The sequence below is a fragment of the Argiope bruennichi genome, chromosome 4 (assembly GCF_947563725.1).
Source record: "Argiope bruennichi chromosome 4, qqArgBrue1.1, whole genome shotgun sequence".
Taxonomy (NCBI): Eukaryota; Metazoa; Arthropoda; class Arachnida; order Araneae; family Araneidae; genus Argiope; species Argiope bruennichi.
Window position 1 is genome coordinate 61,614,139 of NC_079154.1, and position 18,505 is coordinate 61,632,643.

Genomic DNA, 18,505 nt, shown 5'->3' on the forward strand with positions numbered 1-18,505 from the left:
TTGATTTTTAATTTCAATTTGCTTTATGTTAAAGTTATGTTAATTATGCAAAGTTATGCAAATTTATGTTAATTATTCTAATCTGTTATTTATGTAAATTCCCAATTTTCTGAGGGTCTTTAACTGTATATAAGTAGTTTCTCAATCAGTTAAATTGGTAATAAAATCTTCAGTTGATTTTGAGTGTGTTCATTTCTATTGGACTTACTACATTCGCCTCATCTACGTGACATTATTATTATTTATTATTATTATTATCATTATACATTATTTATTATTATTCTTTTATTTTTCATTATGCTAATATATTTATTATGAGATTTAATGAACCGTCATACCTAACTATATTCTAAAAAAAGTGAGAAAAAGTAAATTTTTATAATATAACTCAAATACGATTTAATTAAACTGTTCCATGTTTGAATGTTTTTATATTCATCTAATCTTATTTTTGTAGCAATTCATGCAAAATTTTAAACTTATGTTTGAAAACACTTATGCCTAAAGCTAAATTTTGTAATCGTCTCGCGAATTTTTTAAGCGTTTTTCTACTTTAATATTATGGAAAAGCGAAGAGTTCATGTTTTATGAATTTTATTTACACATTAAGAACGAACTGACAGTTTGGGAAATATCAAATAAAATTATAATGACTAATTTTAGTTTATTTTAAAAATGGATAAAAAAAAGTCTATATTTTTTTAGAAAATCTGTTTAAAGTGAAACGAATATTATATTCCAGTTGTTGCTTTAAAGATATTTACGTTGAAATGTTTAATTTAGATAACTTATATTTTTATTTATTTTCTATTGTAGAAATGCTTATTTTATGGAAGTTTATTATTATACAAAATTTTAAATATATATCTCCTGAATCAGCACTGACTAAGCAATATTTCTAGTGAGATACATTTTACATTAACAGAAATATATCTTAGTCCATTTTATATATTTATACTGATTTCATTATTAACGAATAAATAATGAATAAGTAGAATGTAATGACCTCTCCGATAGTATATTAAAAATAACATTAAGATGATGATATTAGAAATGAAAATATCAAGTAAACATATTAATAATTTTTGATATTTATGGCTGAATTTTAAACAAACGTATTTTCATCCGAAAATTGAAATTCTACGTTAATTTTGGAAGGATAATAGAAGAAAGTTATTCTTGCTACCTTTTATTTTATTGACGAAACTGGATATGTAAAAATGGGATTAAATTTATATATGTTTTATTGCAAATTAAAATAATAATAATGAAGGCACAGAATTTCACAAATACAGTTTATATACTTACTTCATAATGCAAGCTGGCGAAAGCAGCCACTGCCAAAGTAGCCAAAATGAATGCCTAAAACAAAGAGATAAATATGAGTTTATAATGCATTTTTTTAAAACTTTGCTTTAAAAGTTAATATCTAAAGACTTCATAAAAATGTAATTCTATAATCTTTGTTTACAATTATTTTATCTTCTAAATTTCATGTTACATTTATATTAATCTCTTTACAAATATATTTTCAAACAAGGAAGAAAACCCGTGATGAAAATATTTAAGAGATAGTTATGCTTGTTCTTTAATAATTGGTTCTCTAAACTGCTTTCTCAATAGATGATATCATTGAAATTATCAATTATACTATTTGCCTATTCATAATAGTAAATAGACAATAGACTTTATGAAGATTCTTTCAAATTCTAAATTACTCTTTATAAGTCCACGAAAAATTACTCTCTTCCTCTCGAAAACCTCATATAAAGTCAGATACCAAACAACAAAAGAAATATGAAATTTTAACATTCATGAGAAGTAATTTCTAGAATTAAATAGATTTAATTCTATCTTTAATAACTAGAATGATATACTTCACAAGGCTGCCAAAAATACATACTGTAAAATGATAGTATCAATAAAATAGAATAGTAAATCAAGAAAAAAGCTGTAAGCTTATTCATGACCTTTTTAATAAGCGATTGATATTATAATTATTTGTGATTTATGTTAAAATTAATAATTCAATATTCTAATAAAAATTATTTTATTCTCGATTAATTTCTAAAAGGAATTCCAAATATCATTCAGTCCTTACAATTATCAAAACATTCTGTTGAAATTTAATATTTCAATTAATAAAATAAAATCAAAACTAAGAATAACAGATAAAAAAAACTATGTCAATAAATTATATATGCGGAACACTAATGTTACCTGAGAGATCATTTTGAAGTTGGTTTATCAAGAAGCTTGTAACTACTGATACTGTGAAGTAGAGTTCTGGGGCTTTTATACTGCGAGAAACGAAATAAAAATTCATTTTGTACTAGATTCGGAAGTGAAATTTGTTCTGCATGAGTGAAATTACTTCTAAAGCGCATTTAATCCCATCAGGCGTTTGCGACCCGATTATTAAAATAAATCTCCGCTATGTCAACAGTTTGATGTAGCAATTACGGTCACCAAAAGGAATTTAATTTTTATAAGGTCAAGATCATTATTAAACATTGCCGGAAATTATTTTTTATGCTAAAACAAAACCAGCCTGAGTGGTCCCCACGAAGCTTTCTAGCATACCTTCTGATAAATATACTTATTCATTATTAATCATATAGCATTGGTGAACAATAGTTACAAAAGAGCTTAATTTAATGCGATTAATCGATAATTTGCTTTGATGGACAAGCATCAGAAAACTGAATGCATAACGATTAAAACCAAATTTTGATATAAAACTATGACTCGAATCACAAAACCACATGTTAAATTTCATATTTATAAGACTGCGTTTTTGAGTTCAAGCGTTTACATGCTTATGGATGCTATCCATCTCATGACAGATTTTATTTCAAATTTAACGCATATTTAAACTTTAGATATTAAATGTTCGAATCTTTTTTTATCTATCTAGCTGTTTACACTTTATAGCATCGTGTTAATTTCTAAACGATCAGCAGGACAGACAGATTACATTTGAATGGAATTCTTTCAGAATTTTGTAGAAATCTATAGATTTGGAGTAGAGACTATAAACCAAATTTAATTTCTTTAGCTCAAAATATTTTTTGAATTCTCTTGTTCACAAATGGACGGATAGAATTGCGTTTTTCGGAAAATAAGTCAAAATCTTGGCTTTGATATATTTTATGTTTACTTTCTCTTTGTATGTTTCGTATATGAGAAAGTGAAAATATTTATTTTCATATTAACTGAAATCATAGGTACATGAAAATTACTGAAAGACAGATCGGTATATAGATAAATAATTAGAAAATTTATGAAACTTAATTGCATTTTTAAATGGATTTGGGTTTATAACTGAATAAAAAAATTTTACAAAAATTATTTATAAGGCCAAATATGAGCGGAAATAAAATCAAATATTGCATCATTGTATTTACCCTAATAATGGATTGCGTAATGTATTTAATTACTTTTATGTTTGGTATTGCATTTTCATATAACATGTATTTTTTACGACTTCTTATTCTATGGTATGTTTTGTTTCTCATATATAAAGCATAGAAAGAGAAAATATTACAATCGTCAATAAATTTTCATTCTTTTTTGAAAAGAAATTTTATTTAGAAGATCATTCAGATATTTTTTTGTATCTTTTTATTCAGAAACAAATTTTATTCGGATATTTTTTATACACATTGATATCATCTTTCAGATGCTTTTATGTTGTTCCATCGTTTTTTGTTTTATGCAAAAATAATCCCAGGCAGTAAAGCATGTGATTTCAATAATCACGACAGGAAATTTCTTATGTTTGTTTGTTTTTTAAATGTTATTCCTCTTAATCAATGATAATATTAAATTTACGCGTAATCCACCGGTCAATTTATGCCACAAACAGGCTTAGAGTTTGAGGCATTTAAACCTCAGGGAAAAATAATAAATGTTTTTTTTTAATTTTAGCTTAGTTTAGTTACATTAACGAAACGTTTTTTTAAAGCAATACTAGGGCTATTTTGGGGCGGACCTTGTAATTTTGATCATGGTCAGAAGACGAGGTTGACACCTGAGCGGGCACCCCCCTCTCCACATTGATGGAAGGACGTTTAGCCTTTACACTACGGTTCTTCGGAGGAACCGTATCTCGAACCTGAAACACGTCGGTTCCGAAGCCGAGACCTTAACACCAGGCCACCGGGGCCACACGAAAGCTTTTAGAATTACATCACAATTTAGCTCATAATGAGCAAAATAATTTAAAAAAACACACTCCCTCCAAACAAAGACAAACTGAATAATGTGGTCTTTTGTAAGCTGTAAACAGTTTGATGAAATCGGTCAATAAGAAATCTGACTGCTCATACGCGTGCACGGTTACACGATAACTTTGAAAAATTGCCAATTAGATTAATGAAATTAGTTATATGTTTTATCACCCAATTCTTTTATTTAATTTAGACCTCCAATATTTTTTCCCCATTAATATCGCAAAAGATGTTGCATATTCTTGTCTATACGTGAATGTTATTAACTATAAACTCAGCAAATAGATAATAATTTTTTGTAATCTTACCACCAAAATTACAGTTTTATGGCAAAATTTTACTTTCTCTTAAGTGAAGTAAATTTTCAAAAAAATTAGAAATCGTTATTTTGAAGAATTTCCATGCCTCAGACTTTCCTGAGATCCCAAAATTTATTTTTGGAATTATGTCTTGGAGCGCAATAACAAAAATAATTTGAGCTAAGGAAATGAAATGGCATATGGTCTTTACACCAAATTTGTAGTTTCTGACAAATTTTGAAAGAAATTAATTTAAAGGATGTTCTTCGGGAAACCAGAATGTTGAAAAAAAAAATACGGTCTTCTTATCGGAACTAATAGCACTCAATAGAGAAGTCAAATTTGCAATCTCTCTCCCCTCATCAGATGCAATCGACAATTAAGCAAATATGCAATCCTCAAGCTCTCCAAAATCCAATAATCAATTAGATAGGAACAAATTCTCCCATCCTGTTGGAAATCCTCACATTCAAATCTCATGGATTTAGGTACATGTTGGTTACAATGGGAATGAATCGGTGAACTAACTAGACAAAACAGAGGCTAGTTCGAATCAATATCGGCTAGTGCGATCAAAGTCATTTGAAGGGCATCTTTCAAACCGAGATGATGAAAAAATGGCAAAAAAGATGAGAAGAAATTGAAACAGGCCAGTCAACATTCAATATAATTCCCATTTCCAACATATCATCTATACAGATTCCATCTGGCCAACTCTCTATGGGGAGAGAGGATCTCTAATTTACTTTGCCACCGACAATTTTCGGGAAGGTATTGTATAGGAGAGTTGCATCAAATCCTCTTTCACGCGGTAAAATACACGCTGTAATAAATCATATTCACAAGTACCTCTTCAAGGCCATTCAATAGATAAAACCAAAATATCACTAATCAAAATCAGCAGAAATTCTTCCCTCATAATTGTGTTGCCCTAATAATTATTATCAATTTTTATAATTTTTAATTTTTTTTCTTTTTTTTTTTAATCTTTAATTAGTAATCTCTATTTAGTTTACCCACAATTCACATCCTCAAAAATGTAAAGAGGTTGCGTCTATAAATATCAATGTTTCTCTGTAAGTTTAAACCATTATCATCATTTGTTTTTAAGTATTTTCGATCCCTTCATTTAATTGTCAGTTTGCTAAAACATTAAATATAGCTGACCAGGATGTGATTCTAATAGGATTCTCTGTGAAAATTCCGTGGATGGTTTTTCATATCTTTCTTTTTTTCTTTCTTTTTTTCCCTATCTTGTGCTCATCCAACTAGTTGAGTGTTATAGGTACCGGAAGCGCAGAATAGCGTTATGTTATGTTATGCCCAGCTGTCCGAGTAAAAGTGAATTCAATAACCCGAGTGAATAAAACTCGTGATAAATAAAATTTTGTGCTCAGATTTTAAATCTAAAATAAAGATTAATGCTAAATTTGAAATTAAATTCTTCAAGGAGTTAATCATCCATCCGTTTCCACTTCTTCATACTTGTAATCACGATACGTAGATGAGTGAAATCTGGTTCATAGATTTAGCATTTAAATTGCAGATCTTTATCAATGTTTAACCAAAATCGGTAAAGGGTTGACCATCTTTCAGTCTATTCTGTCTGTCATATTCGGTCTTTTAATGTAGTTTTGTGTAAAATATTGGTTTCAGTCAGCAGGAATAAAGACATCCAAAATATGAATTTGATCTCCTGGAACGTGTGTAATTTCCTTATAACAAGGATTAATAACAAAGAAAAGGAAAATCATCAGATTTCTTGCTTATATTCTGACTTTTGTAATGAATGTTATCCAATAGCATGTGGTTAATACACAAGTATCGATTCTCCCGTTTGCGAGACAGAAAATAAAAAGAAGTTGAGTCCTTTCCGAGTTCTCCTTATTCCTAAGATACATTATTTTATGCTGAAAGGAGGTGGATAACACATTTATCAGAGAATATGCAAGAAATGTTCAAGGAAATCACTCTCATTCATATGCTTTGAGTCTTAAAATAAGTACGTGTCTACATTCCAGTCTTCTTGTCTGCATTCAAAATTTAAAATATATTTGCAAAAATGTGTTTTTTGTAAATATATGTATATTTAAAATGCAGAATTTTCCTTCAGACATTTTTTTTTTGTCACAGAACTTTTTGAAGTTGAAAAAGCAGATTAATTTGTTTCTACTTCAAAACAACTACATCAAAATTTGAATGCACTGATCGTTATATTTGTAGTTATCTGTTTAATTTAATTTTGTATAGCACAGATGATGCCCAAACTGTATGAAGAATAACCCTCTTATGAAAGATTAGATTTTTATGTTTATTGATGCTTAGATGATGCCGAAATTGTGCGAAGAATAGTATGCCTATGAAAGATTAGTTTCTATGTTTTTTACAGATATGTACCTCATTGTTTGGTTAGAGGTTGCCCTTGTCTTAATATCGTGCCCTAAGTGGCACGTTGGAACAATCTCAGGAGTTGGGACTGGTGGTAAGAAATTTAAAACCGCATTTAACACATAATCCGTCTTGCATGTGAGCTTGACACACGTTAAATTTGATATTTAAAGAGGTTGAGTAGTCGTTTTCCCCATCTAACTATGATTTGAAATGAAGAAATCTGTTCAAAAATAGGCTTTTTCAGAACCTCTTCTATCCAAAAACTTTGACTTAAAGAGATATTAACATCTCTTTGTTTCCAACTGGGTCATTAATGTTAATTGATACAAATTTTTCAATATCGGTCCTTCGGTTATTATGTAGGTGAAATAATTTTATATCTTTTGTTAAAAAAACGCCTGAGAGGTTACAAACTTTTACAATAACGGTTTTAGTGAAATGTTGTAATATCTGTAATATAATATTATTTTAAACTAAATAATTGCACAGACTGATGTGCATTTTTTCAAAATTAAATTGTACATATTTATTTAAAATTCGAATACTTATTCTGAAATTTTTAAAATGATGTTGGCTTAGAATTGCATAGTTGTGTTCAAATCATAAATATTTAAAGAAAATAAATAAAAAAACTCTCAAATTCACTTTATTTTCCTTAGAAAAATAATAAAATTATGAAATTTCCTTCCCTTTTCCATTTATTATCGTTAAAATTCATCAAATTATAGAATAATATAATCATATAAATAAGAGATTGAAATAAAACCTGCTTTATTTGTGTGTACATTTTCTGATAAATGTATATACAACTATTTCTCCCCAACTATAAAATATAGGCTTATATTATAGTCTTAGCCTTTCTCCAAATCGTTTTAAAGATTAGACTTTAAAAAGTCTAATCAACCCCTTTGTTGAAATAAATTGTTAATTTTGAAAGTATATGATGAATCTCAATAGAAAATTTAACTCGATGATGATGATAATGATGACGTATCCACTTTAAAACAAAAAGAGAGATGCAGTAGGTTATGAGGATAAAGACCCCCTGAGCACCCTAGAGTAGAAATCTGATTTCTAGCTGATATGTAGAAGACACTCGCTTGCAAAACCCCTTTTTTATAGCCCCTTTTTTGAAGCTTGTAACCTTATTGCCCTGGTTTACACAATGACTGAAATCTAGTCAATATATTACCAGTAATATTACATAAATATTAATGCGACTGGATTATGGCAAACTATAATGACCAAAATTAGGCTCTTAAATGATGATATTTCAGATTGACATTCATAAAAAAAATAATCGAAACATTTGCAAACCACTTCTACTGTCAATATAATAATTCAGTATGTACTAGATAGTAAGTTAGGAAAACACAGCGATAAGATTATTTCATCAATAACAACTCCTAACAAAATTTTCTATTCATGCATAATAATTGCTTTATAGTCGACTGAGAACAATGATCAAGATGTAGTAATTGAAAGAGATATGTATCAAGAAGAGCTTTATTCAAAGCAGTGAAATGATTTTTATTATCTACGGATATAAAATTGAAGGGAGGAAATCGGATATTTTGAGTAGGAAATAATATTCTCATACCGAAAATTTATATGTCAGGAATGAAATGTTTCAGAAGTTCACAATAAAAAAAGGGGACAGTTGGGTAAATACAGCATGGTATATACACTATGCGTAAGATTAAATCTTATTATAAAAGGAATGCATCAAAGGTCGAATTCAAGTAAATTTCAAACATTTATCTAATTTGAAACTATGTATATTGCTAGCAATATATGACTTTTTATAAATTATCAGCTGCACTATTTGTTGATAATTTAAGAAAAAAATCTGCATTCTAATCACCAGGAAAAGTATAATATATGCGTTTCTAAACAAAAAAAGATTAAAAAAGTACGAAAAAAAAACTATTATCCTCTTGCATAATACAGGATTTTTTATCGCGCTATATGAGAAATCGTCAACATATTTGTTTTTATTTCTGTTATAGGAATTCACGCTACACTGGAATCCATTGCTTCATAACTAAATAATTTCCATACATAATGCAAGACACCTTATAATACATTATTCTCCAAATCGAAAAGTATCGTATAAATATTCTATTTTAGCTATATCAGATATTTTGTATAGTAAATTGACATTTTGTATAATTTGCTATACTGAATGAAAAAATATGGCAATTCAAACTGATCAAAGTAAATATTTATTAATAAAATAACATAAAAGAATAATAAATATAGGCTTAAAAGCCATATCAATCTATTTAAGAGTCCATTGCCAAGGTCATATCCTTAAAGACCACCATATCCGTAGCCCAATCCAGCTGCTCCAAGACCAGCATATCCATATCCTACACCTCCAACTCCGGCGTATCCGAGTCCAGCATCACTGGCATATCCTCCATGTCCATAGGGAGCATTGGAAATGATGTGGACGGCTGCTGGGTTCTGATTGGCGGTTCCAGGTTCATTGGTCTTGACCTCAGCTCTGAAACCCCCATGGTCTGCGACGTAGTTGACTTGTCGGTGGATTCCTCTGGCGTCGGTGAATCCATAGCTTCCCTTGACATTTTTGCCATCTCCAACTTCTTCACGATGTTGTTCTCCGTGTTTGTCCTTTACGCTGTAACCGAATTTGAAAGGTTGGGGATGGTGGATAGGCTAAAAGGAACAAAGTGATGAAAATTAAACTTAAGAACTGATTTTCTTTCACCTATAATTTTTATTACCTGCGAAAAGTTATAGCATGAATTATTTTTTCACTAAATTTTTCCTACGTATATATCGGGAATAAATTTCTTTAAAATGGAGATCTTGAAATTTGCTTTAATCTCTTGGGCTATGTCAGTCTTTAGTGGTGAAAGATTAATATACGTTATAAAAATATGAAGAATATTTATGACGGAGCCAAATAAAAATACTGTTTAATCTTTTTTACAATATATATATATATATATATATATATATATATATATATATATATATATATATATATATATATATATATATATATATCACTCATAAATCTGGTTTGAGCCCAAAACATACAACACTGAATTGAGATTAAACAAAAGAGCTTATTTCAAGTACAATAAAAAAAGAAAAACTGTCTAAAATTTGGAATTTTTTCCAAGTTGTAGCTAAAAGGAAAATCATTTTTTTAATACCCCAGTGGAGCAGAAGGAAAGAAGTAAAATCTTGCTAATGGTGCGAAATGATTCAGGAATTCGTAAACGAAAATTTCTTAATTTGATTCGAAGAAATTTTGTGTTATTCACTGAATATGTAATTCACATGTATACAATATGCATATACACAATCCTAACACAAAGATTTCAATGAATGTGAGAAAAAATGACTAACTGTTTAATATTTACCTCATGATACAGACTGGCAAAAGCTGATACTGCTAAAGCAGCCAATACAAAAGCCTAAAATAAAAGAAATATATTTAATGTTTTAATACCATGTGAAATAATCTTTAAAAAACAAGGTTTAAAAACTCATATGCTAAATTGAATGGGTAATTTTTATTGTGAATATTTTAATTTTATTGACAAAAATATTTGATTAAAGTTTAAAAGTTGAATGAAAAGTGTGTGTTTAATATTGAGAGAAATAGAAAACAAATTTTATCACTCTAAATGGCACAATGAGTCTTTTTATTCCTATTTTTTCCTAAATATTCATATATTAAAATTCATGGATTCAATATCTTCAAATAAAATTTTAAAGTTCAGAAATTTGATGAAACAAAAAATGTTTTCTTTATTTATTTCGAAAGTTAAGTTAGGCCAAAGAACTTATTTTTAAAGCTAAAAACAGTTTGAAGAGCGTTTGCTCTTAGGATAGATAAATAGATTCTTATTAATCGAAAATACATTTATAATGCAATTTTGATCTTCAGTTAAATACATATATATATTAAATGGTGAAAGCATAAGATTAAAATGCTGATTTGAAACAGCTATAAAATTTACAAGAAAAAATTCCATACATATGAATAATTTTCACAAGAATATTACGAAAATGACTTTATCACAGAATGATAAAGAATGATTTTCATATTATTGCTAAATAAATACGATTTCTTACTAATATACATTTTTAAAATAATTTGGTAAACTTTATAAAAGTTTATAAGCCTTCTACCACAGAACATAGCATACCCAAATAACCTAGTAATGTCTTTAACATAGTATATATAATTCTAAGACAAACAATACAGCTCTATTCTATGAAAAATATTTTTCATCTAATCATCATTTTTCCTGCGGCTTTAAATCAATATCCAAAATTCTGCTTTAAAACTGCTTGAGTAAAACATTAATTTAAAATTACTGAGGGGATAAGTATTTTAAAAAGCGAGAGAAAAAAATATTCAGATCTGAAAAACGATAAAATTACCTGAGAGATCATTTTGTTGTTAAATTATCACACAACTTGTAAACAATGGATATTACCTTTCTGTTTCAGGTGCCTATATATATTTGTGCCTAAAGAGTAAAAATAAAAACTTATTATTCGTCAGATTCGGAAGTGAAAATTTTTCTGCATGAATGAATTTACATTCAACCGCATTTTAAATCCCATCAGGAACTCGCGACCCAATTATGAAAGTAAATCCCCATAAGACATTTCATTCATTCTGTTTCAGCAATGAAATTTATTTGTTAATATTTCATGATATTCATTTTTTATAAAATCAAATATGTTGCAAAACGTCATAAAATTCATTTTATTATTTATTTTTATTCATTTACTTCTTCTTGCACAAGACTAATGTGTCTGCTGAGGGTAATTATCTGACACAATTTTCCAATATTTAGACAAGTTTGTTTATGTGAAAAATAAAAGCATTAAATTCTCACAATTTTCGAAAATATGATAAAATAATCATCAAATCTTGAATATATATGAATCCTTGAAATTGTGGTACATCAAAAATATATCTATTTTAACAAAAATATTGCTCCCTTTTTTTAAAACAACATTTACTGGTGAGATGAATGCTGTTCTTTTCTATGTAAATACTATCAATATCAAGATTATAAGTTTTATGCCATTAAGAACTAATCTGTTTGTCCACTAATTATCGTGACGATTGTTTTACTCTTCTGGTTCATTTTGTGTTTTAATAGGTGATGATTGGATTTATTATTAATTACTGAAGAAGATACAGGTGATATTGCCCTAATATTTTTCTATATCCTTTTTGCTCTATAGAATTCATCACCCTAAGAAGATCGGTAGAGAATCCATATGAAGATAACTCAAAATCTTAACTGCACTAAAGCTTTTTTCTTAATCATTCTCCTCGTGACATAAAAATGGGGGTCTTTATCAATATTTCTGTCATAATATCAGTTTTAAGAGAAGAAATACTATTTAATTATTTACATTCTTAAATTTAATTGAAAGAAACAAATTAAGTTAAAATTAAGTTACCTGTCTTTTTTAAGAAGTAACATCTAGAGGAATTTATGAATTCTTCGCAACTAGGGAAAGGTAATATATCACCGTCGTTCACAAGATCATAAAATTTGTCAACATCAAATGCAGGTCAAGTTTCAAAATTTATGAAAATTTGTATACCTCTTCATATTACTTGAGTTTTCTGACTTCCGTTATGGTTATTTTTTCATAGATGGGAGAATTAGGAGTATTATTTCGCAATAGTTTAATCTCTTTACTAGCTTTAGATTTGTCCGACTAGATTTTACTTATACTTTATTTACTTATTATTCTATTTACTTACTGATTCCATTACGTGTGGAACGAATAAGATTAATACACTTTTACTTTTTGCATAGAAAATAAATATAATATACTAATATAGCCACTGTCTTAAATACATTTTCAATACACTACAAAAATGCACACAATTTGGTTCTAAACGTTTACAGTTATTTTTTCCAAATTTACTTCCAATGTCCATTACTTACAGTATTCGGATAAATGTTTCACAATCATTCTTTTGCAACTATGAAGTCAATAAAATGTTATTCTCCATATAAACTTTGCTCAATTGTAACCGAAAATTTTCCCATTGATGCTTATTATTTGCAAAATTATTATTTTATAATGATGATTATTTTGCAATTTAGTCTCGCTATTTTTGGTCTCTCATTCCAAAGAAATCTCTCCAACTAAATATGACTTGCTAGATTTGATTCGAAGATATTTCTGATTATGAGACTTCTTAAATGAACAAGTTTGTCGTGAAAACACTACATTTTTTTATTTTTTTCATTTTTCTTATATTTTTTAAAAATTACGAATATACTAGCTAAAATACATTTGTTTAAATTTGGCGTCATTTGTATTTATAAAATTATCTCCACAGTCCTCTATGTTAGCGAAATTTAATTTCATTTAACCTGTATCATGACAGATGTTGAAACAATGATCTTGTTATAGTTATTTTTCCCTTTGGGTTATGTGTTTTAAATTTTATCTTCCATTGATTTTTAACTTATTATTTTAGTTAAGTAGTAACATAGTAGTATCTTGTAGAGGTATAAAAGTATGTTTAAATATGTGCTCCGAAAATATATGTTGTGTACCTTCTCGGCCAAATACGTGTTTTATCACACAAATTCAACTAATTTATGAATTTGTCTTTGACTTTTAATTTTTGAATATTCAAAAAATGGATTATTAAGCAGCCTTATATTCATAATAAATAGAGCACATATAATTTAACAAAAATCTCTTTGGAAACGAAATAAAGTCATATTGTAGCACCTCTTTTTCCCCTTGTGCAGACAGCGCCCCCTTGTGGCGTTTTGTAGAAGATAATCAATTGAACGGGAGACCAGCATCTTGAGGTCGAATTTTTCCCTATGCGCAACCCTTGAGCTAACGCCGAATGCTTTCGGCTGGAAACGGTGGAATTCCTCCACCATACTGTTTTCTTTAACCAATTTTCTATGTATGTGTAATAGATGTTTGTGGATTTTATAGTGTAGCTGTGTTTGTAAAGATAAAAAAAATATTGTATTTAAACACAACACACCACTATAATATATAATAACATAAATTACTAGTTTTATTTTTAAACATTTTTATGAGATTGAAATATCCTACTCATAGGAATGTACACCAGCTTTAAGATATACAATATTTAAGAGTCATGACATCAGAACTTATGAAAGTCACGTTAATGTGTTAAATTGCTCTCTTCCATGTTCGCTCTTGGACAGATTACCTATTGAACATGTTTGTCTGTTAATAGAATGACAATGCACATTTCGTTTGAATGTGCATTGCTGTTCTCTTAACTACCTATATCTATACCTTAACTACCTATCACTCTTGGAACTACCTGTATATGTTTCGTATAGATCACTTCTTGATCCATAATAAAGAATTTCAGCATATGATTTTTTCTTTATTTTAATTATTTATTTATCTTATTAATAATTATTTATTTATCTTATTAATAATTATTTATTTATCTTATTAAACATATAATTTAGTACTGTCATCTGTTTAACAGCGATATACATTTGAGAGTCACTAATGTGGAATATAGGTAGTTAAGGTAGGTTATAGGTAGTTCATTGAAACAGAGCATTTAGTATTTCGCTAAAATACTAATATAAGCAATAAAGTTTAGAGAAAATATGATAAGTTTCCAGTGTTTATTTTTTTTTTTTTACTTTAACTTATAAAATACAAAAGTAGCATAAAATATTTTAATAGTAGACATTATTGATGATCTCGAAACATAAGTTTTGAAATTATAACTATGTTTGTATCTGCGACAATGTCAACTATGAAAATAAGATATGCAAGGAATTTGATGTGCGAAATATGCGATGCTGCACAATTATCAAAACTGGAAATGTAAATCATATTTTGGATAGAATCCTTACTAAGAAAGAGATGTACCTTCTAAATGTACATTCGGGTTTCTAAATACCTATAAAAATACAAAAATATCTGTATTTATAGATATATTCTGATTATTAGCGGTTCCATTCATAAATTATACAAATCATTTAGTACATATTAAGTTATTTGCATGGAATTTGATAATTATGCAAAAATAAAATAATTTAATACTTATGCAAAAGTAAAGTAAATTAATACTTATGCAAAGTAAACTTTGCACAAATAATAGTTATACATTTTTTACTTCCTTATATGTGCATTATCTGCCTTCTATTTTGTGAAACTACTGGATTTATTTATTTTTAAACATATTTATACTTTAAAAAATATTATATACTTTTAAAAAAATTGAATGTTTTTTGAAATTAAATAAAAATTAAAGTAACATTCAAAATATCGATTGTAAAACGATTTTTTATAAAAAGGAACCTTGTAAATTTAGTTTTTGGTCTGTTTTCTTGATAAATCATAACGGTTTTTAAATTCGCATGTATTGCATTTTAAAGTCAGTTATGGATAAATCTATATTTTGGTAAAACTGTCTTACTTAAAATTTCATAAATTAAGGCATTTTTGTTTAAATTTGTATTATACTTTCTCAATATTTTCTGTATTTTCTGAACTACAGAACAAACTTTTTGCATATTAGGAAAGTAATGTTTTATAGTTTTCTAATGCTTCATAATGTGAAAAATAATAATAATTTCGTATTATTTAGAGTGGAACTCCAGTATTTTATGATTGGATAGAAATACTTTTTTTAACTCAAGAACATATTTTTAAAATCATCTGCAAAATTTTGAACATATATCTTAATAATTTTTAGACAGAAGATTTTTTTAAAATTTATTTCTCTTTTCTGCAAATAGAATCAAATTTTTAAGTTGCTCTTTGATTTTCAATGTTTGGTTTAACACTATTTATTTTTTTAATTTGATTTTTCAATCATTCAATATTTGTGTGTATTAAAAGTATTTTTTGCCTAGAATCGTAATTTAACTGTTTGTTCAAACAAGATATTTGTGAGTATTAAAAGTATTTTTTGGCTTAACTTTGCATTCAACTATCCTACCACATGAGTAGCAACTGTTGATGACCGTTTTTTCTTATCTACTTCTCCATATTCAAACATGCATCAACACAAAAAATGAATGGTTCTTTTATTGCATGGTTTGAACCATAAATAAAAAATCAGAAATCAGAATGCTGCAATGAAAGAAAATAATTCAATATTTTCTTCCAATATTAACAAATTTATATTTAATCTTCCATCACATTAACTGAGTATCAGGTAAGACTAAAATCTTGGTGCAAAGTGCAAGAAATTCCTTTTTATTCAAATTCCGTGCAAGAAATTCACTTTTATTCAAATTCCCAACTTCATTATTCAAATGACAATAAATAGTGTTTCAAGTAGCTCTAGACAATATGTTGAAATAAATATCGATGCATCTAAACAATTATCTTTTTGCATGAGTACTATCGTATATCTAGTGAATATCTTCACACGTTATGTGCTATTTAAATATTATTTATTTATTTTGTTTTGGTTATTTTTATTTCATCTAATGTTCTCTACTTTGATAAGAATTTTGCATGATGAATAAACCAGAGCTTTGTTTCTGTTATTACACTTCTTTAATTTAAACATTTTTATTAATTCCGTAATTTATCATTAAACATTTTATTAATTCATGTCTTTACCTTTATTTCTACTAAAACTGAAGTAGAATGTATATGTGTGTGATTGTGTGTATGTGATTGTACCGTGTTTGTGTGTCTGTGTGTGTGTGCGCACGTGTGTGCATGTTCATGTTGACATACTACAAGTCAAACCGTTTGTCTTAGGTGACTTAGAGTTACTAAATTTGATATACATATACTTTAAAGAATGAGGATATGCGTCTCTGAGCAAGTTTTTTGAAATTTTAATTATGTAAAACGCTTAGCTTTAAAAACTTTCGAGTTATTAAGTTTTTTATATCATTACTTTTTTAACTTTACGCTATGTTTTTTATTGAAATCTGCTATTTTTTATTGAATCAGAGAAAATTTTAATAAATAGTTATCTGATATATTACGCAAATTATGAAAGTCTTCTAAAATACATGATTCTTAGTTCTGTCATTACATTTTTTACGATACAATTAAGCCTTTGGAATCAACAAGAATTTTACTGGATTACTTCAAGTTTAATTACTTCGCTTTTAAAAATTTAGGCAAAACGAATAAAAAAACTAGAGGCTTATAGCATAATGTAAAAACCTATGTATGGATCCTAAAATGGTACAAGTTACAGGACCATTAATATTTGAAATTTAAAAAAAAAATTGTTTAGGAAACATTGATTTCAAGTTACTTTAAAGATCCAATTAAAATTTCTACATAACCTAAATTTCAAGAGCCCAGCTAGCTGATAAATGCCACTAATTCATGATATAAATGACAAAATAAATTTCGTGATTTTAGGTTTGAATTTTATTTATGATACATCGATGAGTATATAATTTATACTATACCTAATGCCTAACTATACTATACCTAATATTTAAACATTTATTAAAGCGATAAATGATAGCATAAGCTGTTTCAACAAAATTTATTATAAAGGCATGAAACTCAATTAGCAGTGCACATAATATACAAAAGACGTTTATTTAAATTTCGATGGCCAGGAATAAGTCTATAATCAGAAAAATACTCTACAAAAATTCATTATAATTACATTCCTTTCTACTTTGTCAGTAGATAGATACCAATTTTATATCCCACAAGTTAAATTATTTCAACCAGAATTTTTTTTTTCACAATCTTTTCAATAATCTAAAATAATCTAAAAAGTAAACAACATAGATTTTAGTGTTTTTATATCTTAAAATTTTAGCCTCTTAAAAATTTTCAGTACTTGAGCTTACTTTCTTTGAATAATGATGATGACGTAAAAGGATGTCTATTTTTTTGGTGTAAAATCCATCATAGATCATTATAAACGTGAGTATCTTTTAAGTCAGTGCAGATTTGATTTTTTTGTAATATATCCATAAAGTTAATCTCATGTTATTTTTTTAATTTTTAAGGTAGTTAAAATAAGTTAATAATAGGTACTTGTCGTAAGCTCATTGGCGATAAACCGCAGCAAACACGTCATTTGGTGACTGATTGCTAAAGAAGGAGAAAATGTCAGTGTTCGCCGAAGAGCAAATAGAAATGAAACTCCAAGCGTGACTGACCTTGGAAAATAATTGTGCGCTGGTCTCTCACTGTTATTCGGCAATGTTTTTTCATCTCAAATCAATTAAAATAAATAAAATATTTAAAATGAACATAACATAAAACATGTAATGCATAATATTTTCAAAAATAACGCTGTAAAAAATGTTTTAGGCTTAATTTCATTTCACATTGTTTTATACAACGCATATTCATACTTTACTGTTGATTCAAAATTTTAAAAACACTTTTTAAACTAATTTAGAAGTTAATATTTTATAAAATTTTCCACGAAACTCATTTCCCACAGAAATGCAAGCATCATAAAAACACATTCGGAGTTAAACATCTCTTCATACAAATTATTTGAAATTACCGAAGAATGCATTTTTTAGTATATTTGAAGTGTTTACCTTATGTGTACATTTCGCAAGTGATTAAAAAATTATTTTC

At 27.6% G+C, this 18,505-nt stretch overlaps 1 protein-coding gene across 1 annotated transcript in view; it reads right to left on the bottom strand.

Moving 5' to 3' along the window:
- LOC129966297 (spidroin-1-like) overlaps positions 1-18,505 on the bottom strand; it is a 57,593-nt gene that overhangs the window by 23,647 nt on the left and 15,441 nt on the right. The window contains exons 6-9 of the mRNA XM_056080715.1: positions 10,321-10,374; positions 9,244-9,604; positions 5,278-5,354; positions 1,309-1,362 (exon numbers count right to left, since the gene is read on the bottom strand). Of these exons, the coding sequence (XP_055936690.1) occupies positions 1,309-1,362; positions 5,278-5,354; positions 9,244-9,604; positions 10,321-10,374 (546 nt within the window). The remainder of the gene's footprint in view (positions 1-1,308; positions 1,363-5,277; positions 5,355-9,243; positions 9,605-10,320; positions 10,375-18,505) is intronic.